The sequence below is a fragment of the Seriola aureovittata genome, chromosome 1, assembly GCF_021018895.1.
Source record: "Seriola aureovittata isolate HTS-2021-v1 ecotype China chromosome 1, ASM2101889v1, whole genome shotgun sequence".
Taxonomy (NCBI): Eukaryota; Metazoa; Chordata; class Actinopteri; order Carangiformes; family Carangidae; genus Seriola; species Seriola aureovittata.
This window is the reverse complement of record NC_079364.1, coordinates 20,627,144-20,640,915: the sequence shown is the minus strand read 5'-3', so window position 1 is coordinate 20,640,915 and position 13,772 is coordinate 20,627,144. Positions and strand designations below refer to the sequence as shown.

Genomic DNA, 13,772 nt, shown 5'->3' with positions numbered 1-13,772 from the left:
CATGTTTCAGCGTGCGTGAATGCACACGTGTGTGTGTGTGTGTGTGTGTGTGTGTGTGTGTGTGTGTGTGTGTGTGTGTGTGTGTGTTCCAAACCCTAACCATGCACACACATACGAACGTGTACACGCACCACTCCACCATCCGCCAACAACAGCCGGCGCTGAAGGGAGCTGAAGGGTGCTTGGAAATTAAGGTTATTACACAAATTGAGCCATATGGTCTAAATATTTCAGAGCTGAAATTTACTAGGCAATAAAAATGGCCCCTACCTCGGTAATGGTGTAAATTACAGCTTAACCACCAGCGCTAATGATGTCCTTCTGTACGCCCCGTAACCAACCGTACATGAAGGACACATTGTTTAAAAAATACCCCAGGAAAAGCAAGAGAGACACAGAGAGGGTGAGAGAGGGAAAGAGTAGAAGGGATGAAGATAAAGGGGGAAAGATGGAGGGAACAGGAAGTAAAAGAGGGGGAAGAAGAGTGTGAGGAAAGAAGATGGAGAGAAAGAGAGAGTGATTAATATAGAGAGCGGAGAAAGAGAAAGAGAGAGAGAGCTAGCAGCATGTTTACAATCTGTTAGTTTACCATTAAGAGCCCGTCAGAGAGTGCGGGACAGCGAGGGCCAGCCGGCGAACTGTGTCTGAAAGCCAACATGAGGTTCAGAGTCGGTGTGTGTGTGTGTGTGTGTGTGTTTGTGTAGTTTGGCATGCACAGCTAGGAGACGTATAAAAATATGGACATGTTATCAGAATATGTTGTGTGTACTTAGACATGAACGGCCTGCAGGTGTTTGAAATGATTTGATCGGGACAAACAAGTAATAGTGTTAAACACATGCTGTGAAACACAAAGTATGAATACAGATTCAGAGTTTGGGGAATATGTAAACATGCATATGTTTTGGGCTGGCTCATGGGTTTGCTTGGGAATGCATAGTAAGGACGTGAACAAATAAGATTTACCTCAAGGACTGAGAATAGCTCACTGGAGGTTTTTTCTGGTTACAGGTGAGCTGACCTTAAGTACAGCTAGCCTGAGCATCACATCGTTGAAAATGTGAGTGGAAAACCAATTCCATGCCAAGTATTTGATTACTCACTGGAAAAATGTATTTGTACTGTCAAGTACACGTCATTGTTCAAACAATTCTGCACATGCTAAACATCACCTGTAAGAGAAGGTGGGACATATTATTCTTTTCCTTAATTTCAGTCATATATATAATGTTGCAGTGTCTTAAGTTTAATGAAAACCTAAAATAATGAGGTAAACGTATGTAAAAGTAATCCCTGTAGGAGCAACGCTCTGGCGTCAGACCGCTCTGAACACAAGGTTTCCAAAGGTTTTTTTCTGCTTCAGCTAGCTGTGGATTTCTTCATGTGGTCATACACTCCATGCACAGCTTGTTCTCCCAAAGCAGTCTACCTGAGTAGTTTCATTGGCATCCAATGCGCTCCAGCATAGAAATAACTGGCGCAGGTTTACTTTACAGTTGTTGGGTGACTTGAATTTTACTAGCGACATTACCTTTTGAATCTTGAGTTCAAACATGTACAGATGGTTTTGAGAAGTTGCCATTTCCAGTCATTTGTGATAGTTCTACAGTTTGCTTTCAGAGCCTCTACACCAGGATGAAGCTCCAAAGTGCTGGGTGCACTGCCCCTCAGCAGGCTTCTGGAGTTTGGCCAATCACAAGAAATTAACTTTTAGGGAGGGGGGCCCTAAAGAGCCTGGACCTAATATTGCCTGTTTCAGCCAGAGGCTCAACTGAGGGGTTGCATGACAGGCACTACGAGATACTTTTTTTTTTTTTTTTTTTTTCACTGAGAATCATGCAAATCTACTCTAGTGGAGTCCCAGAATATAAATATAGAGTTGGAAATGAGCATAATGGATCTCCTTTAAAGAGCCAGTTCAGAATTTTGGGAAATATACTTAATTCACTTTCTTGCTGCGGGTTTGATAAGAAAATTGGTTCTACTCTCATATCTGTAGCCAACAGCCTGTTAGGTTAGCTTAGCATAAAGACTACAAACAGAGGGGAACAGCTAGCCTGGCTTTGACCAAAAGTAACAAATTCCACCTCTAAAGCTTTACATCTTTACATGGGGTTATGTACCAGACTATTTCTTGGCCGGGTGCAGTGATTTCAATGAGTCTCCGCTGGTTACCTGGTAACCTCACACTGGCAACAAGACTCTCAACAAGAAAGTAAAAAAAGCATTACAAAATGTCAAACAATTCCTTTAAGATTTATCTCCAATGCAGGTCTCAGAGGGGGACACAAAAACTGATGATCCAGTTCTTAGTTAGTGAAGACTAAACTAGGTTTGAGGCCATCATTTCCAATAATATCACAACTGTGCAGTCAGAATGTTCACATTTTATTCATCTTCTGTATTCCTTTTAGTTGTTGGTAAATATGTTTTTCACATTTGCTTTTGTTTTGTCTATCTGCACGTATTATTAACTTTAGCTCTGTCAGCTGCCGCAGTTTTCACATTATCATGAAAAGCAAAATGCTCCCCTCTTATTGCAATGATATCCATGGAAATGTATTTATCCTCAAGATAAAAGAAGAAAGATAAAAAAAGATCATATCCAGGCATCTTTAATTAGTGACATTATAGATTTCTGTCTGTAAATCTTTAGATAAAATAAGTTAATGACATGGAAACAGGACTGAACAGCAGCTTTATTCCTTCACTTGTTGCTTACTTTCTGCTCAGTTATCCTCTTTGCATCGCTTAACCACAGGAGCAGAGGATAGAGGGTGGTCACAGGAATAGGAATGACAAGGCTTTGCCCTTGCTCTGAGTGACACCCTTTAACAAATGAGGGAGAGACAGAGGAGTGGAGGGAAGAGAGGAATGCAGAGCTGAGTGCACAGAGGGTGAGGAGAGAGGGATGAGGAGGGTGAGAGTGGAGGAGGAGACAGGTGAAGAGAGGAAGGAAGGATTAGAGGAGAGGATAAGGAGACTCAGATGCAGAGTTCGTCAGGCCCTCGGCCTATCAGACCCCTTAGTTAGAGGTCTCCAACTCTGATTGGAGGGCTCTCAGCATTCTGCATAAACAGCCAAATAATCAGGCTGCAACACTACCTCCTTCTCCTCACTGCAATCTTTCTCTCTGTCTCCTCATCTTTTTCACAACTCCTCCCTCTGTCGCTCCATACTGTTCAGGCCTCCCTCCATTACTACATTTCCATCTGAGTTTTCTCTACCTCTGTCACAAATTACAGTTTTTATGTTATTCTCATCCACCATCTTTGCCCCCTCCATTCCCTCTTGTTCTTTCTCCCTCTCACTCTGTCAAGTGATTTTTTTTTTCAAGTGAGTTTAGTCTATATTCTCTTACTTTCTCAGTCTCCCTCTCTCTTCCTGCTCTCTCTCACACACTCTCTTTTGCTGGGTAATGACAGGTTGTGTGTTATTGTGTGTCTGTCTGTGAAGAGGCTACACCATCCAGTCTAGAGCTCTCCACTTGTCTTAATGGGTGTTTAGTACTGCAACCACGATATGATGGTCATCACTTTAGAGAAATGCTGAGTGTGTGTGAGAGTGTGGAGAGAGAGAGGGGGGAAATGAGTATGGTATATTTGTGATGTGTCCATTCAACTCTGGAGTAACATGTGTGCGTGCGTGCGTGCATGCTTGCGCGTGTGTGTGTGTGTGTGTGTTTGTTTTGGAAGTGGGCAGTATGTTTGACCATAGCCTGGAGGAGGCGTTCCTGCCAACCTCTCTGTCTGATGCTTTATCACAGCCTGGATATGAATGCAGAGTCTTTGTGTTTACGTTTGGTTGTCAGCATAATTTCCATCGATCGGTGGTGAGGGGTTTGAAGATGACAAGTATGTCAAAAAAAGGCTTTAGTATTAGTAAGATGCTGGTCTGTGTCTGCATTTTGGATGAGCCCTCCATCAAATGGAATTTCAAGATGCTTCCAGTCACATCTAATAAACTCATTGTTATGTTTCATTAATTTGTTTATGATTTCTGTTTTTCTGTTTTAAAAAAAAAAAAATCTAAAAATTAATTCCCTAAAATTAACCCTATATCAGTTTCCATTGATATCAGTTTTGTTCATCATGTCTACCCACCTGAATACATGAAAATGGCCAGATTAGTGCAGCATAGTGGCTTTTGTGTTCACATTTTGCTTTTTTACAGCCCTTGATTGGAAATTGATTGAACAAATACTCGTATTCTTTCCAGTTTTTGTTTGTTTATTTATTTATTTATTTTTACCAAACACATGCTTGCTCATTTCAATTTCAGGACCTATCTGGATTTTAAGCACTTGCCAGAATTTGTCCATTTGGCCACATAACACACACACACACACAAACACACACACACACGCATATATACACATCAAATATGCTGTTCCTGGGGTCTAGAACCGCCAAAGCCAATCATGGCTGTCCGTGTGAAGTGGGCATGCCTGTTCCAGACCCCTGCAGTCCCTCTCTATGTCTGTGTTGGCCACAGACAAACACATGCCTAATGGCACTCTCTGTGTGTGTGTGTGTGTGTGTGTGTGTGTGTGTGTGTGTGTGTGTGTGTGTGTGTGTGTCTGTGTGTGTGTGTGTGTGTGTGTGTGTGGTGTGTGTGTGTGTGTGTGTGTCTGTGTGTGTGTGTCTGTGTGTTGCACGAACGTCTGTATGTGTCAGGGTCTGTCTAACGCACACTGACTAGCAGGGACACCCATGCAGGGCATTTGCAAACAGACACAGGGCAATTGTGCCAGCAGCATTGAATTAAGTGTGCACACATAAATACGTACGCATACACACACAAACTTGGCTTGAGAGCTTGGCATGGGGGGGCAAGAGAGCAGCGTGGGGTGCACTGGCTGACCTCAGAAAACTCCGAAAACAATTACTGCTCTCACAGGGCTGGTCAGTGCACAGCTTGTACTAATAGACTGGACTGAAGAATTGAATTGAACTGAACTGAACTGAATTGAATTGAATTGAATTAAATTGAATCGAATCATATCTTACCATGGCATGTTTTACCACACACTGAAAGAATTAAGACACATAAGAAAAGGTGAAACAGTATGGTGCTTTATAATCTCTCCAGGACTTAATATGACAGAGCAGAGAGGCTGTGGAGAGAAACACCCCTAAGGCCGACAAGTTGGACCCCATTCACCTATCAATAGGAATGTTGCTTTCATGGATGTTCTAAGGCACTTGCTTTACCTCTACTTGCATGTCTGTGTATGTATGTATGTATGTGTGTGTGTGTGTGTGTGTGTGTGTGTGTGTGTGTGTGTGTGTGTGTGTGTGTGTGTGTGTGTGTGTGTGTGTGTGTGTGTGGTATGAGTGAGTGAGAGACAAAGAGAGAGAAGAGTGTGTGTGTGTGTGTGTGTGTGTGTGTGTGTGTGTGTGTACGTGCATGCAAGTGTGTAGCCATATGCTAATGTTGGTCCGTCTCTCTGTCTCTGTCTCTCTGCGGGGCCCAGTGCTGGGGCCTTTGTGAGATAATCAGCATAATTCTTTTGACAAATACACATGGTTATTCTTAATTAGTATCACACACTGTCCCCCCAGCCGCACCCTGCCTCTCCACCTGAATATCACACACACACACACACACACACACACACACACACACACACACACACACACATACACACACACACACACACACACAGATGTACAGTTGCACACACACTCTTCTAGGGACACATGGGTACAAAACAAGATGCAAGCAGATGTGGGCTTGTTAAGATACGTGCAAATGGACACACATAAACACCAGCATCGATATATGTGTGCAAGGTTCAAGAAACACAGATGCACACTGACCTTACACACAGAAACACACACACTGTCCAGAGGACCCCTGCTGTAGCTCAGCTCACACACCAAAGAGAAGACAGAACGAGGAAATAAAAGATTGAATAGATTGCTTCCTTGCCCTCAATGCTAAGTTGTGTTGAACCATGTAAGATCTGAGGGCTCTTTAATGTATAAATTAGCACAACCTCTTCCTGTCTCTTCTCTTCTTTCCCTATCACTGTCTCCTTTTCTCTCCTTCTGTCTTGTTTACACTTTACACAATCTCTCTCTTGACTTTTTGCTCCCCCTCTGTTCTTTTGCATTTGGCATGATTAACTAGTGACTTTGATCATCCACACACATGCACATGCTCATGCTCACTGGATTTAGGTTGACGAGAACATTTTCTTTTCATATCTTACGTTGTTGCTTTTCATGTGATCTTCATAGGTTGGCCATTTTTTCAAAATAGGCAGAACAGAAAAACCACCATTTATCAAACAGCTATTACTACCACAGTCCAGTTGTTGACAATGACTACAGCTATAATTTTACCTATGGTGCAGAATTGTGAAAATCCTACACTAGAATCATAAGTACCCATTGCTGAATTGCAGTCTAGCTCTAACTCCAAAATGGGAGACATGAACTGATAAGTATCGAAGGAAAACACTTAATAGGTCTACCTGTTTAATCTTACATACATCAAGGTCAGATGCTATATACTATACATAAAGTATAAATGTGGTATATATATGACAGAAACTTTACAAATATAAGGTTGGGAAATACAGTCTGTGTTGTGGTATTTAGTATTTTCTATACTCCAATGTGTTTATCTTCACAGCAGAGATTAGTGGGTATTTAATTTACCTTAACATTATTCATTTCATTATTTCTCCAGTGGTTTTGTGTGTGTGCGTGCATGCGTGTGTGTGTGTACATGTGTATGTATGAGAGAGAAATAGTTATTGAGGGAGCTGTTAATGTAATGTAATAGTAGTGTGTTTCAGTGTTACACCATTTGATTACTGTCTGTCTATGTGCTGGTGCGTGTGTGTGTGTGTGTAGTTAGTAGGCTGAGGTTGTGAATTTCATAGCTCTAGATTGTTGAGTATGTGTGTGTGTGTGTGTGTGTGCGTGCGTGCGTGCGTGCGTGTGTGTGTGTGTGTGGTGTAGCGTGGAGGCCGTTAATGTGGTGTGTTTCAGTGATAAAGTGTTTGAATGTATTGCCATCTAGAGGCGTGTAGCAGAGTCTCCATGCTCCTATAAAAGCTGCCAGCGCCAGATGCTGCTATTGACAATGTGCATATGTTAACCGCTTTATAGGCCACATGCCTCACATATTTCACTGGCTTTTAAGGTAGAGAGATCTCTCATTCTCGCTCACTTAATCTGTCTCTCCCTTTTGCCACATCTATCTTTTTTCCCTTCCACTTTAGCTTTCTCCCCTCTTTTTTTAACCATTCACTCAATCTCTTTCTGTCTTGCGCTCTCTCACTCCCCCTTCCTCGATCTCTCCTTTTTTATTTCCTTCGTCAGTTATTAACTTACTCACTCTCTTACTTTTGTAGTTCTCTACAGTTCTCTGACCTACATCGCCTTACTTACATATACTTCATTTCATTCTGATCTCTTTTTTCTTTCAGTCTTTATTTCTCACCCCCTCCAACCCTTTCTCTTTCCATCTTTCTCCACCCCTGTGTCTCTCTCATTGTGTCCCTCCCTCCCTCTCTCTACTGAGAAGAACTGTGATTTGCAGGAGGATTTAGCTAGTGTCTAGGGGCTTATTAATCCTATTTTACTGTGGATGAAAAACATGTTGGCTCCCAGACATGAAAACTGTGAATACATGCATTCTGGTTGTTGTTCAGACAGTTCATCCTTGGTGCCACGCTACGGTGATTTGTCAGGGTTTTCATTTGATTCAGTTTGAATTGGAGTCTTTTTGATCCTCTTGCTGCTGCATTGAAGTCAGTTACCAGTTAATCTCTTTACATATGCTTGCTTATGTGAAAGCATACAGTCTTGAACAGACACTTTAAAAAAAAACTGCAGAGTCAACATATAAAAAAATACAGCCTCCTATGTTGTGCATTCACACAAATTTTTTGACACATACACAGAGAAACATCAATCTCACAGCTGATTCAAAGCTCACAGTCATAGACAAACAAACAGGCAATGCCACATCCTGGAGCCCAGTGCTCCCTGACTACCATGTCATAGCACGCCAGGGCCTTTTGAAACAACAGTGTGTCTCTTATCAATTAGTAAATGTTGTTCCCACTGTATCATACACACACACATACACACTACCCTGTGTCTGCCAGGGTGTTGGGCTGGGTCCCACTGCCTAAAGCTACTGGCAGACACACTGTGTTTGTGTATGTTTGTGTGTGTCTGATATGAAAGGGTGCATGTGTGACATAAACACTCAATCTGGAAGCTTTGAATTCACCCATAAGGGACGGCGGTCTGCCTGCCAGTCTCTCTCTGTCTCTGCCACTTCTCTGGTGTCTACTTACTTTACCATGGCAGAGCCTGAATGTTGAAATGTTGATATCACAAATCCCATGTCATGTCATCTTAGCTCGCCATTGTTTCAGTGTTCCTTTTCATTCCCCATTTTAATGAGTAATGTGATGGTTTTATTCATGCAGGGTTTGTTTGTGTAACTAATTTCCTGACACTCTCTTCTTGCTACAGTGTGCTTCCCTGTTTCCCTTTCTGTCTCCACTCTTTTTTCTTTCCTTTTTTAACTCTTGAGCAATCATTCCATTGTCTTCCCTCTTTTCTCTCCAATATCTCCCCCTCCTCACGACTGTCTCCCTCTCATCCCTCTTTCCCACTTTCTCCTACTTTTTCCCTTTTTACTTTTCTTACTTCTTTGACCTTGTACTCTTTCCATCTCTTTGTATATCATACTTCACTTTTTCTTTCTCTCACAGGGTTCAGTCCTCGAAGCAACAGTCTTTGGCCTTGAACCATACAGTCAGTATAGTCTTCAAGTGGAAGCTGTGAACAGGGCAGGTATGTTGAATATGAATAATATCTCATTCAACCCATCAGGGATAAATAATATCAGCACCTGCCACTGAACCCCTCCATTGAGTCTAGATGTTTTGTAACCCTTCAGGCAGTGTGTCCAGCCCATGGGTAGGCATTAGGACCCTGGAGGCTTCTCCGGCTGGCCTGGCTAACTTCACAGTGGAGCAGAGAGAGCAGGGCAGGGCATTACTGCTTAGCTGGGATCAGCCACATGCTCCAAATGGAGTCATCACGGTACTTGCAGTTCACACAACAACAACAGTGAAAAAATAGTAGAAGATACAGTAGTAGCATCAGATAGATATCTATAATACAAACAGACACATATACTAAAGCCCACAAGTATACACAACATGAGGTATCAACTTACACAATTCAAAAGCTCATTTGCATACACATGGACGTACTTCACATACATGCTGATACACACTTCGTGCACAGCAATAGGCCTGCTCCTGAAGTCAGAACAGTCAAGCATACACACATTACCATATACTTAATCATTTTTTTCTGTCTAGCTTTGTTGTATTCTGGCCTCTCACCTGCTTCACGTCTTTATCTCTCCACTGTTCTCTGTTCCACTATGTCCTACTTTAACTCACCTACAATACCTCTTCTCTTCTTCTCCAACCGCTCTTAATACTTTTCTTTCCTCTTCGCTGCTTTCCCTCTCCTCCTTTCCAGATGTATAACTTGTACAGTGAGGGGAACCTGGAGTTCAGCGGTCTATCCCGCAGCTTCCTGTTTCGTCGCTTGGAACCGTGGACTAGTTATACTTTGACTCTTGAAGCTTGTACCTCAGCAGGCTGCACACACACCCCTCCTCAGCACATCACCACAGCAGCAGCTCCACCTGCTTCACAGCCTCCCCCCAGGCCTCTCTTCATTGGCCCAGACAATGTGTCACTTAGCTGGGGACCTCCCACCCAGCCCAATGGGCCAATTGGAGAGTATATCTTACTTGGGAGAAGTTTGGAAGAAGTGGGGATGGGAAGCAGTAATGAAGAGGATATTGAAAGAGGAAAGGTGGGTGAAAATAAAGACACATCTCTGAAAGATATAGGCAGCGATATCTAAGTTCACAGGACAATAGCTGATAGAATACACAGGTGCACCCAATATCTTTAAACAGTTGAGTCTCTGGTTCCTGAACCCTGGTTCTGTTTTTATACCCAAGAAAGATATCATCATGTAAAAATACAGCAAATTTCAAACCAATCAGCATCTCTTGGTTTTCACCTTAAATGGCAGTTATCAAAAGAAAATTGTGTTGCTACTGTCCAACTTAAATCATCAACTTCAATCATCCACCCTCGTTTCCAACAGGTGCTCTTCAGAGAATCATCCCCACAACAAACTGACACCTTCTCGTATACAGTGAGCGGTTTGCGTCCCTGGACTCAGTATGAGTTCAGTGTCCGTACTGACAACCCCGCTGGGCACACAAGCAGCCCCTGGGTAACTGTCACAACAAGACAGGCTCCCCCTCATGGCCTAGCTCCTCCAACAGTGAGTCACCTCCATGGCCGGCCCAGTGAGGTGTTGGTCTCTTGGACATCTCCTTTGGAGCCCAATGGGGTACTTCAGTCTTACAGGATTCAGAGAAACGGTGTCAGTTTCTCATTTAGTTTTGACCCTACCGTCCTCAGCTACATTGATGAAGACCTCCTGCCATTTTCTACATACAGGTATTGCTTTCTTTCAAATGAACTATCCTAAATATTTCTGTGTGAGGCCTCCAAATAACCACCACAAACAAATATAATAATATTTTTAAAACCTTTGTTGTATTCTCTTCTTTTCTACAGCTACTCAGTCATAGCCTGTACATCGGAGGGATGCATCACCAGCCCTCATACAAACATCACAACCTTAGAGGCTCCACCTGCCACAGTGGAAGCTCCCAGAGCGGACACTGCCACAGCTAACAGTATAAACATTTCCTGGAATAAACCCCTGACGCAGAATGGAGAGGTTACAGAATATGTGCTGAGACTGAACAATGAAGAGGTTTATCGTGGGAGAGACCTTAATGCAGTGGTGTCAGATCTGCAGCCTCACACATCATATCAGCTGGTTCTGTTGGCCTGTACCAGTGGTGGGTGCACCACCAGTGCCACAACGTCAGCTCTAACTGAGGAGGCTCCTCCCACTGGCCTGCGTCCCCCGACTCTTAAGGTGTCTTTGTTTATTTTTGACTTCCAATTAAAACCTCTGCTATTATATGTGCAATACTTAAATCTGTGGATTTCAGTCCAGAATGAATCAAAAGCAACTGGACTTGCTTTGCACTACCGAAAACATTTTCCCACTCATCCAAGTTAATTTCACTTCAGTGAATAGATAGGATTGGAGATATCTCCAATATACAATGCTGCCCTTTCATCCCTTCCCAGGAGACTCAAAAATCTAGCCTCCAAGAATAACAACTGTTCACAAGTGGCAGGTGACTCCAACGACTGTCGTTATAACACAATAGAGCACTAACGAAGTCGAAACCAATTTTCCACCAACGACAGTCATGCAAACGACTGTCGTTGACACTTGGAGCACAAAAGGGAACCAGTGACATCATCATCCTTGTGAACGCCCACAAGAGGTTAAATACCTGGGTCTCCACACCAGAAAGTAGGACCAGTCCTAGCCTGGTCAGATGCGTACACGAACTGATGAAGCCTCTTGGATGAGAGGTGAAACGTCTTCACAGACAAATAACCTAGTCCAGTTGTTTTCGATTTAAAAAACTCCTTTAGGATACTATGACCTGGACAAATGAGAATATACACAGGCTTAGTGAAACACTCATTCAGTAGAATAATTAAAGGTTTTAGGAATTTTACATCTGACACAAAACATATGCACTCAGTTGCCACTTTGTTAGATACACCAAACTAGAACTAATGCAGTCTAAAACAACAGCCTTCATGAAGGCAGGACTTGTCACAGAGGTGTGATTTGTCGTGCTGTTGAACCGTATGGCTTCATACAGAGATGTGTTTCTGTTATTTAGCCTACTATCATTGATATAAATGGGGCGGGCAAAATAATAGAAACATCTGTCAGCATTACACCATACAGTACAGATGGGCATCATGTGATCCTATCCGAAGCTGGTCTCTTGTCATATATTTGTTTTATCATTATTACTGCATAACTTTGAATATTGAATGCTGTTCAGAGATCTGTTTGATGTGACCATTGACTTTTCCTTTGAAGGTCACTGGCCCAGAGTCAGTGGAGATTACCTGGAGACCACCAGAGCATCCTAATGGCAACATCACAGGGTACGAACTCTACAGAGATAGTGAGGTCATCTATGTTGGCACAGAGACACATTACCACGACTTCACGCTTTTGCCAAGTGTGGAATATAGCTACGTTGTCAGGTCCAACAACAGCAAAGGTGCAGTGAGCAGTGCTGCAGCCTCAGCAAAGACTCACCCGTCAGCTCCTTCTGGTGTTGGTCTCCCTACATTGACGCCTCTGGGACCAAGCCAGGTGGGTCATTCATCTCTTCGGTCTATATTGTATGAGTAACAGCTAAATCGTGATATAACTAAAGCTGAGGTTTACCTTTGTACTGTCTTGAGAAGTTTTATGCTGTATGTTGTTTGTCTTTCCAGGTGAGAGTGGAGTGGAGTTCTCCAGTCCGTCCCAATGGAGACATTGTGAGTTACACTGTGTATCAAAGAGATCCAGTCCAGCTCAACATCACCAGCACTGTCTTCACTCCAATGGATAGTGCCTTTTCTGACCGACACACCACTCTGCATGGGCTGGCTCCTTACCACAGGTCAGCTAAAGAACAATTCACCACAGTTAACTTTTGGGCTATTATGCAGCAAAGTATTTCTGTTTATGGATTAACAGTATGTTTTATGTATTGTTTATGAGGTAGATACAGTATATATGTAGTCTTTTTTGCAAGAAGCTTGTGTAAATATATCTAAAGTAAATATATCTTGTTTATAATTAAATTTTTATTGCTTAAAATGGTTGAGAGAAAAGTTTAACAACACAGTTACAGTTCCACATTTCCCTGTGTAGTACGTACTGCAGTGGAGGGAAATGTGGGGAACAGAGTGCCGTCTCTTGGTAACAAAAAACACTGGTTAACTCTTTAAATATCTCCACAATCCAGGGACTGTTGTACCACAGGTCAGCTATCAGAGCTGAGATCACTTCACTTTCATTGCAGTCAATAGATGGTGATATTTGACATATATTTTGAAATAATTACACTGAAAGTGAGCCCATATAAAAAGGTGTAAAAGGACGGAAAAATAGGGATCAAAAAACAGCCAAGTGTGGTTTTATATATTGAGCACAATGATTTTAACAAAGCATTTTCTTCCACATGAAAGATAATCATAAATAAACATGCACATCATCATGGTGCAGTTTGTGCTGTTTTGTCCCGCACAAACTCTACATCTGGAGACATCTAAGCACTTAATAAATCAAAGGCCTGTTTGATATATTAGATACGAAAGCATTTAACAAATTGCAGATAACTTGATTTTGTGAAAACAACCCGTCAAACATGCTGTCAAAAGGACAGCATCAAGACTGTCGCGGTTTAAGAAAGTGGGAAATAGAAAAAGAGAGAGAAAGAGCATCGACCTTGAGTCAGTGATAATGTATCTATCACTGTCTATGAGACAAAGACAACAGTGTAGCAGATGTGTGTGCCTGTTCCGGTGTGTACATATCAGTGTGCATGAATATGTTGCTGTGTATGTGTGTATGTGGTAATAAGATTCAGATAATAAAAGCTCATCAGCCTTATCATCTTAAGATCGCTCCCCCTCTCTCTGATGACCTTCTATCCTTTCAACTCATCTTCATTCCCCTCTTTCTCTATTCCTCCCCCTCTTTCCCCTCTGTCATCTCCTTTATTTCACTCTTTCTCTAAAAACACAACAA

The 13,772-nt window shown here is 42.4% G+C and overlaps 1 protein-coding gene across 1 annotated transcript in view; it reads left to right on the top strand.

Annotated features, from left to right (window-relative positions):
- ush2a (Usher syndrome 2A (autosomal recessive, mild)) overlaps window positions 1–13,772 on the top strand; it is a 205,466-nt gene that overhangs the window by 178,226 nt on the left and 13,468 nt on the right. The window contains 7 exon segments of the mRNA XM_056372888.1: window positions 8,747–8,828; window positions 8,935–9,080; window positions 9,531–9,872; window positions 10,173–10,534; window positions 10,655–11,024; window positions 12,063–12,344; window positions 12,470–12,639. Coding sequence (XP_056228863.1) covers window positions 8,747–8,828; window positions 8,935–9,080; window positions 9,531–9,872; window positions 10,173–10,534; window positions 10,655–11,024; window positions 12,063–12,344; window positions 12,470–12,639 — 1,754 coding nt within the window.